Source organism: Neovison vison, chromosome 7 (assembly GCF_020171115.1).
Source record: "Neovison vison isolate M4711 chromosome 7, ASM_NN_V1, whole genome shotgun sequence".
NCBI classification, from domain to species: Eukaryota; Metazoa; Chordata; class Mammalia; order Carnivora; family Mustelidae; genus Neogale; species Neogale vison.
The window spans coordinates 35328029-35345098 of record NC_058097.1 but is presented as its reverse complement, the minus strand read 5'-3'; the positions used below and the strand labels follow the sequence as shown (position 1 = coordinate 35345098).

The 17070-nt window shown below is 41.4% G+C and overlaps 1 protein-coding gene across 3 annotated transcripts in view; it reads right to left on the bottom strand.

Moving 5' to 3' along the window:
* The window catches only part of NETO2 (neuropilin and tolloid like 2), a 65478-nt gene extending 52167 nt beyond the window's left edge, over positions 1-13311 (bottom strand). For all 3 annotated transcript variants that reach the window (XR_006385476.1, XM_044256213.1, XM_044256214.1), the window contains exons 1-2: positions 13255-13311; positions 1457-1513 (exon numbers count right to left, since the gene is read on the bottom strand). Coding sequence is in view for 2 of the 3 variants with exons in the window: in XM_044256213.1 (XP_044112148.1) it covers positions 1457-1513; positions 13255-13288 (91 nt within the window). In the remaining variant the exon portion in view is untranslated. The remainder of the gene's footprint in view (positions 1-1456; positions 1514-13254) is intronic.
* Positions 13312-17070: the final 3759 nt, after the last annotated feature.

Sequence of the window (17070 nt, the reverse complement as noted above, 5' to 3'; positions counted from 1 at the left end):
CATTTAATCCCCTTGGATTAAATAGAGGATATTTATAAAACAAGAATAAGGATACTTTAAAAATATTCAGAAAACAAACATTTTCTAAAAATAAAAGAAGAAGAAAAAGAAAAAAAAAAAAAAGGAAAAATGAGTAGAAATTTTAAAGCAGAGGACCGCAAAGTATAGCTCTGGGCCAAATGCAACCAGTGGCCTGTTACCATAAGGCAAGTTTACAAAGGAACACATCGATGTCCATTCATGTGGCTATATGGTGCATAGTTGTTTTCATGCTACAACAGCAAAAGTGAGTAGTTGCTCCTGAGACTGTAAGGCCTGTAAAATCTTAAATATTTACTGTCTGGCCCTTTACAGAAAAAGTTTTCCAATTTCTGGTTTAGAGGGTAAAGCTGGGGAAGTCTCAATACAGACTGAGAAGAAAACAAGAGAAGAAAGACAGATGGAAAATAGAAAAACAACCCCAAGAATATTCCATAACCAAACAGAAATTTCTTAAGAATAAAACAACAACAACAAAAGAAAGAAAAAAAGAAATTTAAAAACTTAAACAAGGAGAAAAGAAATAAAAATTTCCTAAACTGAAAAACAAAATTTTCCTATGGAAAAAGCTCCATGAGTGACTTAAATTCTCAATATAGGTGTGACCAGAATTATGACAGACTATACCAGAACAGGTGGTATAGAAGGAAAGTAATAGAACACTGGTATCTAGTCAGGGTTAGAATAAGTAGGTGCATGAAAGAGCTAAATTTTCATCTTCTGTGGTGGGAAAACATTGTCTAAATATGTAAAACTGAAGTAATTAAGAAGTAATAGTATAACATATTATTTAGAAATATGCAGGGAAATACCAAGATTCAGCTAAAATTCTGGTTATCTCCATGGAGAAGGAAGTAGAATAGCAGAGGACAGAAAACTATTATTTCATAATTAGCTATTCAGAATACTTTGATTTTTGTCATGTATATGTACAACTTAGATGAAAGTAAAAAGTAAACCAGTAATGTTCTAAACTCTGACATGAAAATCTGGTTTGAAAAGCACACTAGCTTATTTTCTTTCATAAACAAGGATAATGAGAACAGGTCCACAGGGCTTTTAACAAGATACTGATGGTAATATTTCATTTGTCTACATTGAAAAAAGGATTTTTATTTTTGCTGAGTGATAATTCATGAATCTCATTTAATTTTTGGACATAATCCATAGTGTGCTAGGAGCTGCTAGTGATGCCCATTAAAAAAATTTATCAGCAAGTCTTTATGTTGACAATTTACTCTAGTTAACTGCAGCTGAACCCAATAAAATTGAAGCTGCTAGGTTGACAGAAAGCCTTAGGTCATTGGAACACCCCAGAGGGATTATGGAAATAGTATTCAAAAGTTGCAGTCCTTTCCAATAAGCCATCCCACTCACTGTCCTGAATATGTGTAAGTTATCACTGAAAGTACTTTACCTTGGGTCTTTTGGGCCACAGCAATCCCTTCGACTACAAGTATTGTTATTAACAACACTAGAGAAATAATAGAAAAGAAAAGTTAAAAAACTCAATCTAGATTACATTTTACTACTATAAGGAAAATCAGATGGTAAAGAAAAGGTTAATTAAGTCTCCGACTCTTACTGACAGTCAATCTCAAGATTTTTAAGGGTCAAATGTTATGTTTTGATTTACTATTTGACACTTAAGACAACCCAAGAAAACCCACAATTGATACTGTAGTCATTTATACAAGCACTACCAGTATATGGCATTTAAAGCATTTTTCAGTTTATGATAGATTTAAAACATAGTTTTTTGCAAAAAACTCTGTTGACCCCAATTATACTACATTTACTGTATTTCATCTCAAAGAGTTTACATGCATTATATGGCTAGCTCTACAATGTATTATGCCAGTAAAAGTTCAATTAGATTACCTGACCTGTGAGAAATTTATTACAAAGACAGAAGTAAGGGGGCAGCAGTCTCCCAGAAATCAATTCAAGACATTTTATAACTGTGTAGTACTATGTGGTGTCCTGCATTACAAAAGCCAGTATATTTAGAAAATGAAGCTTTTTCCCCAAGTTGAACATTTCCGAGACCCAGTCAATAAGACATTGAGTTGTTTTGTATATGTATGTATTTTGGTTCAAATACATCAAAATTCTTTTAAACATTTTATTTTTATGAATGGTGCACTGATATCTTTCACTCTCCCTTTCAACGGAAATCACAGTGCCTCCAAGTCCTGTGTGAACTGGAGTTTTTATAATTCATTCAGTCAATGAGCACTGACAGAGCACCTACTGTACCAATGGGTAGCAGGCACCAAGGACACACAGATGTTGGGGGGCAAAATACAGCAAAATAGTTAAGAGTATGGACTTTACTAGTTAGGTGGATCCAGGCTGGGATTCCAGTTTACTGTGTACCTGTTGTGAGGCCTTTTTAGCTCAGTTTACTTAATTGTAAAATGAGGCTATTTCTCCAGTAGCACCAACCTCGTGAGGCTGTTTGAGAAGATTAAATGAGATGATGACACACATAGTACTACTTGTTAGATGCTAGGCATTCTGCTAAATAAATGATAGGAAACTACCAGTCTTGAGTCAATCTACTGTCAAAAAAGAATTTACAATACAAGGTAAACAGAAGTTTAATAGGAGTTTTACAGAAAGCTTAACGGAAGCAGAGACAGGAACCATTCATTCTGCTGGGTGTTAAGAACAACAAGGTGAGGAAAGTTCCAGAAATAGAAGGTATATTCTATTTGGATGTTACAGGACTACAATCTAGGATACAGAGGAAGAAACAGCTTAGACAAAAGCATGGAGGAGCACGATCTATGGAGGTTGGTGAACTCTTGAGTATCAGAGTTGCACAGCACAAGAAGGGGGATGGTGGTACACCAGGTAAGAAACAGGATGAGGTCTGACTGTAAAAAGGCCTGACTGTCATGCTAAAGAGTTTGGACTTTTGACTATTAATGAGAAGTCATTTTGGGTTTTTATTATTATTTTTTAAAATTAATTAATTAGGGGTGCCTGGTTGGCTCAGTGGATTGAGCCTCTGTCTTCGGCTTGGGTCATGATCTCGGGGTCTTGGGATCGAGTCCCGCGTTGGGCTCTCTGCTCAGTGGGGAGCCTTCTTCACCCCCCTGCCTGCTTGTGATCTCTCTGACAGATAAATAAAATATTTTTAAAAAATTAATTAATTATTATTTTAAGGCGGGGTGGGGAGGGGCAGAGGGAGAGCGAGACTCTTAAGCAGGCTCCACACTTTCACAACCCCGAGATCATGGCCTGAGCTGATATCAAGTCAGATGCCTAACTAACTGAACCCTCCAGGAACCCCTCGTTTTGGGTTTTTAAACTAGAGAATGATATTATCCCTTCTGTGTTCTAGACCAATAATCCTGATGGTTTCATGTAGTCTAAACTTCCAAAGAGAAGAGAGAAAGCCATTCAGGAAGCAAAAACGATAAGGTCTTGAAGCAGAGCAGTGGTACTGGAAATGGAAAGGAGGAGAGATTTATAACATGATTCGGATGTCGAGTTAACCACAAATGGTGACTTACAGGACGAAAGTGGTGGAAGAAATGCGGGCATTGAAGTGAAGTTGCTAGTTAAGTGACTGGCAGATGGTCACATCATCGTTCATGCAGTAGCATGAACTGAGCACCCTACCCAAGTCGCCAATGTAAAAAAGATAATTCTTGCCATTCAGTAGTTTACATTTTGTAATCTAATCACCAACATCTTCATCTTTAGCTTCCTGTATCCTTGCTGACCTTTGTCTCCTCTGTCTTCTCTTTCGCTTCCCCTTCCCTTTCTTTGGTTGCCAGTAGTGTTGAAGCCCTCATGTTATATAGAAAAAATTCTCCCTTCGAACTCTTCACAACTGCACTGGATCAAGTTTGAGGAATGGAGAATTGAAACATGTTTTGCTTTTTTCCTAAACAGATTATTTATGATAAAAAAGAAAAACCTAGAGTAATATGAGGTATCTGACAATTCACCAAATAACACATCCATTTCTATCAATTTATCTTGTTAGAGGACACTATGTCCCAAGGCCTATCATTCAGATGATACACAACTGATCAAAATTTTGTGCTCAGTATACCTTTCCTCCTGAATCATAGGCATAACAATTTACTAGTTTTCGCATTTATAATTCACAGTATGTAAGGAACACAAAGCCATTCAGACAGCACAAGTAACAAGTAACCAAACTGAAACAAGGAAAGCAACAGTAAAACTATGGTAAAAGGATGAACAGTGCCGGTAAAATTATGTAATGATCAATAAAATGTGTCTACGTAAAATATCTGACTTATGAAATTTACGGATTGTGCAACTATGGTAGATCATTTTAAAAATAAAATTATAAGCCCAAATAAACCTATTCTTCTTCTCTACTTTATTTAAAGGGTTGCTCACAGTTTTCTTTTCCCCCAAATATTTAAAAAACTATCCACAACTCAATCAACCAAATGAGCTGTGCTACTGAATAAAAAAATCTTATACAAAGAACAGTGTGAATCTGAACAACAATCAGGGACAGAAGCATTTAGTGATACAGTTGTGACTGTTAATCATTCTAAATTCTATATCGTAATAAACAGTTTCCTGCTAGTTGTATAATAGGATCTTTGCAAACTGCTTGTTATAACCAGGCTTGGATATTCAAACAAACTCCATTAATGGCAAACACAGGACTTATTTAGTACAGGAAGCAGGGCTGTGGTGCTTTGTTCTGTCTTCTGTTCCAACCACGTACCACTGTTCCCTTCTTCCTCTTACTGAAAGGATCAGTAATTTCTTAAATTCAGAAATACCACACATTTTGATTTCAAAGATCATGTGCCCAAGAAGGCACTAATCCTTTAAGGTAGAAATCCATGCCAAAACAAAAACTCTAAACTGCTTAACCATACTGTTTAATTATATAGAGAACTGCTTGTGATTTGATGCTTAAAACAGGAGTGCCCACCATTTATCCCCATGTATCTGGTTCTGGAGTTTAGTTGAGGCCCTGTAATGATGTGTGTGCAGCTTGGGTGGCTCAGTTGGTTAAGCACTGACTCTTGATTTAGGCTCAGGTCATGACCTCAGGTCATGACTGAGGCTGGCCATGAGCCCCATGAGATTGAGCCAGGACAGGAGCCCTGTCTAGAGCCCTACAGTGGGCTCCACGCTAGAGTGTCTCTCTCTCCCACTCCCTCTGTCCCTCCCTGCACCCCCTTCCACTCTCTTAAAAAAAAAAAAAATTTTTTTTTTTTAAAATGGAGATTTATATGATAAAGACAGATGTTGTTCAAGGATCAAGGATACTCCTTTTGCCTAGAATCACTGTCCTAATAGCTCTAAGAGTCTTCTGCCCAGACCTTCTAGTTTAAGGCCTTACCTTCCACTGTAAAAATCAAGATCAACTTGATTCTTTTTACTGTTAATATTGGAAATCCTGGCCAATGCAATAAATACTGGAAAGGAGATAAAATTATTATTTATAGATAATGTTACTTAAAACCTAGAAATCCCAAGATAATTACCTGGAAAATTATTATACCTATTGAGAGAAGAGAGTAAGACTTAAATAAATAAAGAAGTAAGTAAATAAATTTAATACAATGGAGAAACAATATGGTTTGGATAATTAAACAACATAAAGGTAACAATTCTTCCCAATAAGTCATATATTTAATTATATTTTAATCAAAATCTTAGTTTTCTGGGGGACTAAAAATATTGCTGATGCTCATCTTGAAGACTTTTTTTATTAGCTAAGGAAAGTTAAAAAATAAAAAGACATAAAATACATAAAAATACTTATTGTAAAGCTACAGTAATTAAAAATGTAGCAATGGTATAAAAAGAAATAGATGATCTGTCAAGAAACATATCCAGCCCCCACTGTACTACAGGGTCAATCCTTGGGGCTACTACAGCAATGAACCAAGTAGTCTTGGTCCTTATTCTCAAGGAACTTAAAGATACGAAGATGGAAGAAAAGAAAAAGCTCAAGAAATACATATATATATTCCAGAATTTATGTATGGTATTTGAAACTCCCAGTGAAAGGATAGGTTTAATAAATGATTCTGGGGTAACTTGATAATTATTTGGGGAAAAAAAGCAGATCCCTGCCTTCATGCTAAATAGAAAAATAAATACCAGATTGAAAAAACAAAAAAGGTGAATTATGTAAGTATCTTTTGAGTGGAGAACACCTTCACTTACTAAAGACAAATAAAAACTACAAATAACTGAGAAAAAAAAGACTGTCACCAGAAAAAGTGTCAAAACCCAAAACAATACAAAAATTTAGTCTAATATTAAAAAATTATGTAGAGTCTACTGTTGGTCAGGATGTAGGAAACTGACATACACTGTCACTGGACTGCAAACTGGCATAACTTTTTGGAGGTTAACCTGGTAATATATATCAGGGTTTAAACATGCACAAATCCCACCCAGCAAGTCTACTTCTAGGTGGGAGAATGGAATCAATCACTGGGACAGTAGTGTGCACCACAATCACCTGGAGAACTTATTAAAACACAGATTTTGGGGGGCAGGTTTTACTTCCAGAGTTCCGACCTAGTAGGTCCGGGGTTGGGCTTGAGAACTTCCATTTTAACAAATTCCTTAGCAATGTTATAGCTGCTGGCCCTGGGACCATGCTTTGCAGCTCAGCCACCGCAATAAGAGAATGATAGTATATTGCAAGAAACGGAAAGAGGATGCCCGTTTTCTCCACTGGTGATGGCAGGGGCAAGGCTGGGTCAAGAGGGATGAAGCAGGGTAGAGGGCAGGCAAAAAGGAGTCAATGAGCTTGTTTTCGAAATGTTGTTGAATGCTTGGTACCTATTCTCATTATGTTGCTACAAATATTTCTTGTTTCTAAACCTCTACACTTGCCATGGATCGCCCTTTGCTTCCACCAAATTACCTTTACAGTGTCTAAAACCTGCTTTTTCTAGGAAATTTCGAAATTAATTTTATTTGATAGCATTCGGATTTTTCACTTCTATGCCTATTAGCAGTTTTCTAGCTGTCTGGTTCTGTTTCTTTTACTTTTACACAAGTTTACACAAGACAGAATATATTTCTTGCAAGTATACAAACTTTTGTGATAAGTACTTAAGGGCTAGAGTGAAGGCTATTAGTACTAGGGACCTAAGCTCCTTCAATTTTATTGTTCAGTTGTATATGACTTTCCCTTCCAAGTTCATCTTATGGTCCCACATGGATGCCGAAGTGCCAGCCATTATATCTTCATTACAGCTTCCATGCCTGTGTTAAGAGCCAGAAAGAACGAAAAAATAACACAGGACATTCCTCCTTCCTTTAAACATATTTGCCTAGAATGTACAATGATCTCAAAATAAAAATTTTAACTGAACAAAAAAAAAACACCACTTTCTCCAAGTTGCACACTCATCTAGTTGACCACTCACTGAGTCACATGGCCACACCTAACCCTAAGGAAAACTGGAAAATCTAGTGTTTCCATTGGGTGGTCACAGGCTTAATTAAAATTCAGAGAATTACTGAAGTGTAAGATGGATATTGGGAGACAACTGGTTATTTCTGCCATGTCCCCTACAGTCTATTCTGTACTCAGCAGCCAGTGACCCCTTTAAGACATAAACCAGACAAAACTTTCATAAAATCTTCTAATACAGTCCCATTACATTTAGAGTAAATCCATACCCCCTACACTGACTCCAGATGTCCTATGTGATTTAGCATCTAACCACTTCTCTGACCTACTGATTGCTTGCTACAGAGGCCTTCTTCCCACTACTTCAATATACCAAGCTAATTTCTTGCCTTAGGGACTAGTTTATTCCTTTCGCCTAGAACCTCTCTGCATGGCTGGTTCCTTCCTGTCATTCAGGTCTAGTAAGGACATTCTGACTTCTGAAGAAGCTCTTCACTTTCTCCTTCATTCTGTTTTATTATAGAAATATTTTAATTATTATTTATATCACTTGATATTTTGCTTATTATTTGTCAATTCCTACTAGAAAGAGGAGCCTTGTCTGATTCACTGATCCATCTCTAGTGACTAGAAGATTGCTTAGCGCACAACAGCATTCAATAAAAATTAGATGACTACCTGAAATGACTAAGCATGATCCTGATTACATCCTTTTTGTAACTACAACATGCAGTACGGAGTCCTGCATTAATAAATTAAGAAGCACACATCTTGGTTAACGGTTGTCACACAGATGACCCAGCTTCTTTTATTAAGCATAAATCAAGGGACAGAAAAAGAACTGACTTTTTTTTCTTCTCAGATATCCAGCCACTAAGCTTACTTTTCTCAGGCTGGCTCAATTTACCTCTGTTAGTATTTAAATGTGCCTCTTTCCAATAAGCCTTCCTGTTTTAAGCACCAAAGTGGAAAATGTAAGATCTGCAGAGTATATCACGAGATGCCAGATGTTACAATGGCCGTAAAGTCTCCTTACTCTTTACTATTTTTTAAAATTTAATTAAATTAGGGGCGCCTGGGTGGCTCAGTGGGTTAAGCCGCTGCCTTCGGCTCAGGTCATGATCTCAGGGTCCTGGGATCGAGTCCCGCATCGGGCTCTCTGCTCAGCAGGGAGCCTGCTTCCTTCTCTCTCTGTCTGCCTCTCCATCTACTTGTGATTTCTCTCTGTCAAATAAATAAATAAAATCTTTAAAAAAAAAAATTTAATTAAATTAGTTTATTTATTTGACCCAGAGAGAGAGAGAGAGAGAACACAAGCAGGGGAAGCAGGAGAGGGAGAAGCAGGCTTCCCGCCAAGCATGGAGCCCAATGCAGGACTCGATACCAGGACCCCATGATCATGACCTGAGCCAAAAACAGATGCCTAACTGACTGAGTCACCCAGGCACCCCAGCTCTTTACTATTTTCTATTATGAAAGCAGAATGGAGTTCAATGAGAGTCCACATACTACTTGAGTTAGTAGTAACTTGTTTTTGATAAAACTATGTTCCACAAAACAGAGTACCCAAATTTAATCAAACTCAATTTTACTTAGTTAAGAAAGACGACGGACTTGGCGAACTTTGGGATCTCCAACCTATATATGCTAATCAACTGCCAACCACTTTAAGAAAGACTAACTATAGCAGAAATGCTTTCTTTCCTGCAGAATGTGGCAACCTCCTTGCTGGCCAAGTGCTCCTAAGAGGGCAGTTTTATATGTTCTCTTTTTATAGGAGTCTTCTTTAGACATTCACAGCAACAAATTTTAAGTTGATCAGGTCACATTTTTAAAGAGTGGTATCTTCTTACCCACTAGTGCTGTAATTTCCAACATACTAGCCCGGGCATGTTTAAACATGTTTAAACCAACATGTTTTAATGTCATTTTGCTCAGGAAGAACTGACGTTTCAGATTAGTACACTGCAATTTTGAGTGATAATAATAAACATGTTAAAAAGTATTAGTTCTGGGAGGCCATTCTAATGATCCTTTGAGAGGGTGAGGTCCCTCACCAATTACAGCAACCTGGCTCTTATCTATTATCTTTGTATAGTTTTTTTTTTTTTTTTTAGAAGACTTTATTTATTTATTTGACAGAGAGAGAGATCACAAGTAGGCAAAGAGGCAGGCAGAGAGAGAGGGGTAAGCAGGCTTCCTTGAGCCCAATGTGGGGCTCAATTCCAGGACCCTGAGGCCATGACCTGAGCCAAGACAGGGACTTAACCCACTGAGCCACCCAGGCGCCCCTGTATAGTCTGTTTTTAAGTACCCCCTCGGAAGGGTTCCTTTTGAGGAAGTTCTCCTCTACGGAAAGTCTGGAAGCTAATGGACCCAATAACATTTTAGGGTACCCTTTTCAAATCAAAGACCATAATAACTGGGATTGCGTAGTGATTGAGGGACACATTTTTTAATCAAGAATTACTCTGCAAGAAGCATAAAATGAAAAAAATGAGACTGAAAAAAAAAAAAAACTATAGGAGACTGCTGAATGGGTTAATAACCAAAAACATAATGTGAGATTATTTTAAAACTTTGGATATGAACTTGTTTTGTAATGCACATGTGTATTACAGGGCTGCTTGTTTTTTTCTCACGGGTGAATCTGGTTTCAAAACATAGATAAAATGGATTCAAGTTTGAGGATTTACTATATAGTAAAATCAGTGTTTAGTCAGACTTCAATTTTCAGCCTTAAAACATTTCCCTTGTTTCAGGGAAGAAAAGCCAACAAGTTAATTTTTAATAAGACCGTGTTTAAAACTTCACGATTAAAAGGACAGCTTTCCAGTACTGCACTTATTTTTGGATAGTTTACTAGTTTTTGGATGAGGCATGTGAAAAATCGACAGGAATTAATTTTTGTCAGTCTCAGGTAAGATTTTTAAAAATATAGTGCTGAGGGATATTAATGCTGTTACACGATAAATTTTATAGTAGTTTATACAGTTTAAATATAACTGAATCTAATAGGATTCTTCTAAAGTGTGAAGAGTGAATAAAATAGCAAAAAATGGGCTTATAATACTAATGCAATATTTTCATGTGACTATGATGCTTACTTAACTTTGACAGAAAGTTAAATCAAATTTTATAAGACCCGGAGGGATCATAAACAGTTAAAAGTGAATTATTCAGTTTTAACAACATATGAACTGTTTGAAAAGCCTAGCAGAGTTATCCTTTTGTTCTTACCGCTGAGAGTAAAACAAAAAGAATCAATGGCATCTTAAAGAAAATTACCTTCTACTTAAGATCTCACACATTCATTATGGATGATTTGTTTTAGTTAAAACTGACCACAATACTGCAAACAAGGCTTTGGATAGGTAACAGCTATAATTATGCAAATATTAAATAACTGCTTGTGATAAGAACCTCTTCAGCATTGAAGCAATTCACCTCACAGAATACTTAAGGGCTGCTTTTTCATGCCTTAATGCACATAATGAATGGGAGCACTAGGAAAATCTAGTATTTTTCTAAAAAGATAATTTTAAAAAATTAAAAATAACAATTTTTATATAGGTAACACACAGCATTTGGTAAAAAAAAAAAAAAATCAAGGTTTACAAATGGGGGTGCAGTGAAATAGAAGTCTTCCCTTCACTCTGGTCTCCATCTCCCAGATTTGCTTCTCACAATCAACTTTCATTAATTTCTTGAATCTTTCTAGACCAATTCCCCATATTTACAAGCATACACACACAAACTTTAGAAGACTTAAAAATAGCTTGTTTCATCTCTAGCAAGCCTACAGCAACTTAGTTTGAGCTTTAAAAATGCTCCAGCATGTAAAACAATTGTAGGTTTTAGTGTACACTAAAAAGCAAAGCCAAATACCACATTGTTTTCACTGTCAGCTCTGCCATCACCACAGCATTCTTTCCTGAAAGGCGCAACAACTAAATGCTTCACCACAGTGACCAGAGAGGGCAGTATGTACCAATGACAAAAGCATAAGCAGAAAAGCTGCAAATACCTTCAGGATTCAGGAGGACCAGCAATTCTGTCCTATCCGGCTCAGTTCCCATAAAGTTCCGCAGGTAGAGCTGTGTAACAGGGCTAACTTATTTCTCCTTAGGGGGCTGCCCAGATGGAGTGTCATGATGTCGATAACCATGAAGCAATCAAGACAACGAAACAAATCTGGATAATGAACACTAACCGAAAACCTATTGTGCATATAGAATTTATTTTGGAAGAATAAAACAATCTAATTCCCAAGGAATGGCTACACAAATTAGGATTTACAGATAGGAAAACTATACTAAATTGTCAGAGTTTTAAATTTTTTAAAAAGATTTTATTTATTTGACAGAGAGCGATACAGCGAATGAGGGATCACAAGCGGGGGAGTGGGAGAGGGAGAAGCAGGCTCCCCGCCGAGCAAGGAGCCCGATGTGGGGCTGGGGGCGGGGGGGGGGGGGCTCGGGGCTCTATCCCAGGGCCCTGGGATCATGCATGACCTAAGCCAAGGGCAGACGCTTAACGACTGAGCCCCCCAGTCGCCCCCAGAATTCTAAATTTTAATTTAGTGAAGGAATCACTAAGAATTCATGGAGTGATATGAAATATTCACTAGGTAGAAAGTCCTGGTATAAGTCTGTAAGTATACAGTTGGGGAAACATTTGAAATTAAACTGCTGAAGTCTCAGTTATGCATGAGGAAAATCTGGAAAGCAGGCAACTGTCCAGTTAAAATTAAAAGCAAAATTATACTGAACTTCCTAATAAACAAATTTGGAAAAAGTGTTAATTTGGAATGGGAAAAAAAAAACCAACATTTGTCACTGTACAAATATCAAGATACAATAATGTCTATGTGACACTGCTAATACAATACCGTAACTCCTTACCCAATACAAAAAAGAGGATAATTTCATAGCATTAGCAACATACAGCTATTCAGTTTTCAATTTAATCAGTGGGGGAAAAGGGAAGCGGTTTTTTGGTGGCGATGCTGTTCCTCTGACGACTGAAAAAAGGAATTATTCAGTCCGAGTTTCGGAAGCAACTTTGTATCACAACCTTAATTATCCATACATAAAAATTTCAAGGTAAATTAACACTTCCAGGAAAATGCAAAGCAGCTCTAGAGTGTTTGGGAGCTTTGTACGCTTGGCAAGCCCACGGTTTTAATTCCCGGTGCCACAAATCAAAAAGAACCAGACACCAGCGGCACGGTATTCCGAGGTCCCGGGAAGCGCCGGGGCGCGGCCGCGAGCGGCGGGCTCTGGGCCGGGCCGAGCCGGGTCTCGGCGCCCGCAGTGGTGCCGCAGCCTCCGCGGCCGCAGCAGGTGGGACCCGGCCCGGCTCGCAGGCCGTTCCGCCACCGGCCACCGGCCACCCGCCAGCGCGGGGCTTGTCGAGAGCGGCTCAGCGACGCCTCGGCCGGGGCGTTTATTGTTTGCGTGGAATGACTTTGTCACTGAATGCTGAAAAAGACCGGCCTTAGCCCCAGTTACACGGACCCCACAACTTTGCGAAGCGATGCGCGGAACTGAAACGAAGAGGCGTGAGGACACGGCTCGGAGGGCCCCGCCGGGCCGCTGCTTCCCGTTCTACCGCGCGTTCCCACCAGCGCCCCGCGGAGCCTGCCCGCACGCAGCGGGCTGGGGCAGAGGCGCTGCGCGAGCAAGTCGATCCGGCGGGGCGCGAGAGCTCCGAGGTCCGCGCGGACCAGACAAAGAGGCGCGTCGGGCGCCCGGGAGGGACGCGAAGACGCCGGCCTCGGCCCGCAGGGGGCGCCGTCCGCGGCCCCCGGCGCTTACCTTTGAGGACCGCGCAGAGCTGCTCCAGGGCCATGTTCCCGAGCGGCCCGGTGCTTCGCGAGGGGCCGAGGCGGCGGCGGCGAGGAGGCGGCGGCGCGGCGCTCACGGCCCGGCGCGGCGGCAGTCCCGCTCGGCCCCCATCGCCCGCCACCAGGCTGCCTCTCCCCGCGGGGCAGGGCTCAGGTCCTGCAGCGCGCCATGCTCGAGTCCCCCGGCGGGCTCCCGCGCTGCCCGAGCCCCCCGACGGGCGCCGCTTCTTGCTCCGCGGCGCTCTGTCCCATCGACTGCCCCGCAGCCCAGGCGCGCTGGCGCGAGGGACTGCACCCGCACGGGCCGCTCCTCCCGCGGCCGCGGCGCGAGCCCCTCCGAAGTGGCGGGCGCGGGGAGCCCAGGCTCATTTAAGCAGGGAGCGCGAGCGCCGCGTGCCGGCCGCGCCGCCTGCGCTCTTGTGCCCGTCCCCCGCCCCCATCCCCGTCCCCGCCCCCCGCCCCCGCCCGCGTGCCCCTCGCACTCTCCCGGCCAATCGCCAGGCCCGCCCTCGGCCTCGCACCCCGGGAGGGCAGCGCGCCCGCTACCGTTGGGCTGGGGGCGGGGCGAGGAGGAGCTGGGCGCCGCGGTCCCGACCCCTTCGGCAGCGAACCGCTGCTCCAAGAGGCGGGCGCCCGGGGAGAGCCCGGCCCATCCCCCGCCGCTGGTGGGCGTCCGGGGTGAGCTGGTGTGAGCCCTCGAGGCCTCCTGCCCGAGGGAGGAGCTGGGGAGCCCGCCGCCCACCCCGAGCCTCGCAGCCCTTGTCCATCTCCGTCCGTCTTCGCAGATGGACTGGGCACCGACCCCTCGGCCTCTTAGGACCTCAGTTCAAGGTCAAAACTCTGCCCCACTAGCCCCAGCTTGATAACCTGCCAGGGGCAGGAGGCGAGGATCTGGGCGGGGGCTCAGGGACAAGAGGGCGCCTGAGGTTCTCACCTCCGCTTGGCGTCAGGTGAGTTAACCTGACGGGCGGCCGTGATGATCACTGACATTTCTAAAAGGCTTCCTAGGTTGCCAGGCACAGTACCAAATACTTTGCTTATCAACTTTTTAAAAAAATCCTCAACCCATCTTATGCCGTAGGTACTGTTAGAGGATGTGCATAACGAGGCCAGAAAGGTTAAGTAATTTGTCCAGAGCCACACAGCGGGGGAAGAAGGTAGGGTTGTGAACCCAGGAATTCTGCCGCCAGGATGGTAGCTTGACTTGGCTGATTAAAACAACGAAACAAGGAGGGGCCTGGCTGGTTCAGTGGGTTAAAGCCTCTGCCTTCGGCTCAGGTCATGGTCCCAAGGTCCTGGGATCAAGCCGCACATCTGGCTCTCTGCTCAGCAGGGAGCCTGCTTCCCTTCCTCTCTCTCTGCCTGCCTCTCTGCCTACTTCTGATCTCTGTCAAATAAATAAATAAAATCTTTAAAAACAAAACAAAACAAAAAACAACAAAAAGCCAAATTGGCAAACTGCATAATATTATCCTTTTTTATTTTCGCCATAGTAACTATCACGCTCTGAAATCACCTAGCTCATCTAATTATTTATTCATCACCTATAGCCTATTTACCCCTACTCTGCTAAAATAGGAGCTGCTTGAGAGCAGGAGGCTACGTTCATATAGTCACTCAACACGTACTTGTTGATTGTTAACTATGTGCAGAGAACAATAATCGGTGCCTAGTGAATTAAGGCTGTGATTAAGGCTCTACCATAATAGAATATTTGTGCCTGTATCTGACACATAGTAGGAACTCCAGAAATACTTGTTAACAAATTACAGTTAAGGACAATGATAGGCAACTGAAAAAAAATCTTCCAGGGATGTCAACCTCTTCTCTCTTTCCTTCTGTCCCTCAAAGAAAGGCACAAAAGTAAGTATTCACAAGATTTGCAAGTGAAAACATATTTAACACCAGTTAATAGCGAGATATTTAGCCCTTTATCATGTGCTATGGACAGTATAAAAGATGTGTATGTGTTGGTTCCCAAGACAAATCACCTACAAATCCAAGTAACTTGTGAGATTGCACAGAAGAACCAACTAGTAAATAAAACATTTGAGATCCTTTTCCACAAATATAAAGTGACATATTGGAAGACTTGGACAGTAGTAAGAGTTTTAAATGTAAGTCACAGACAATGTGGACAAAAAGAATTAGGAAGAAAGAGCCCTCTCAACTTCTGGAACAGAATAGGTTCTTAATGCATAGTTGTTGACTGAAGGAAGAATTGGTGTCTGTCATGTCATCAGAGAGTGCTTCATGGAGGAGGTGACCCACAAAGAATGGAAAGGCTATAGATGGCAAATGGAAGAGAAGGCAGAAGAGCTTTCAAGTCAGGCGAGGAGCAAGGGTTAGCATTGCATTTGGGGCAAATTTAGAGTCTGGCAGTAAAGCTAGAATAGAATATGGTGGGCTTTGATTAAGGAGATTCTTATTTAAATGATAGGCAGAGGGGTTTGTGTTTGATTCAGGTGGCCAGAGGCATAATTTTTAATAGTGGAGTTATGGAGCTCTGGAAAAACTAATCTGTCAGTTCAGTTGAGGATATAGTGAAAGGAGGGAGGGGGCTAGAGCAACTGTAGTAATTTTAAAAAGTATATACACAGGACTGTTCTTTGAGTAGCCCTTCCTGGTAGAACCATTTTGATGAAACCTAAAAAGGTTTTTAATCCTCTAGGATATTGGCTGGGATGTAGATTCCCAGGGAATAGATTGGGAATGCTCAATTTTGGCTCTCTTTTAAGACACCTATCTTTTGGCTGTGTTAATGAAATTGTCTATAGTAGATTTTTCAAGGAATGTGATAAAGCACAGATCATAGCTGGGACTACTGTGTGGCCATATGTTAACTAAATCAAAAGGAAAGCACTTAGAATATCTGTCTGTTGGAGAGTTTTGTATTTGAATGATTATTTCCCTGCAAGACCACCCAGTAACACTCAAGTCTGTTCCCAGGTTTCCTGCCAGTTCCCAGGTAACTGGGGACTTTGTTTTCATTGCATCCCACCTGATCTTTCAAGGCATAGTTTTAGCCTCTCCCAGGTCTTCAGAGAATCATACCTATAGTTTAAATTTGCTTTTCTCGGGGTGCCTGGGTGGCTCAGTGGGTTAAGCCTCTGCCTTCGGCTCAGGTCATGATCTCAGGGTCCTGGGATCGAGCCCCATATCGGGCTCTCTGCTTGGCAGCGAGCCTGCTTCCTCCTCTCTCTCTCTGCCTGCTTCTCTGCCTACTTGTGATCTCTGTCAAATAAATAAATAAAAATCTTTAAAAAAATAACAAAATTTGCTTTTCTCTGACCAAATCCCCTGTAGCACTTGAATGGTATGTACCATTGACATATTATGAAAATGAATCATTTTAAAAATACAGCATTTTATCTCAGTGTTTGTATACTGAACAGCTTTTTGTTGTCTCTCTTTCCACTAGAGGTAGAGAGCTCTGACATTTTATTAAATGATAGCCTAGGAAGGCAGGTTGTTATGTTTAGAGGTTTTAATGGACTGAATGTTTGTTTTGCTTAGAATTCTTAGGTTGAAGTCCTAACCTCCAGGACTGTATTTGGAGATGGTACCTCTTGGGTTAAATGAGGGTGGGGTCCTGATCTGATGGGATTAGTGTCTTTATAAGAAGAGAGACCAGGGGCGCCTGGGTGGCTCAGTGGGTTAAGCCACTGCCTTCGGCTCAGGTCGTGATCCCGGGATCAAGTCCCGCATCCGGCTCTCTGCTCAGCGGGGAGCCTGCTTCCTCCTCTCTCTGCCTGCCTCTCTGCCTACTTGTGATCTCTCTCTGTCA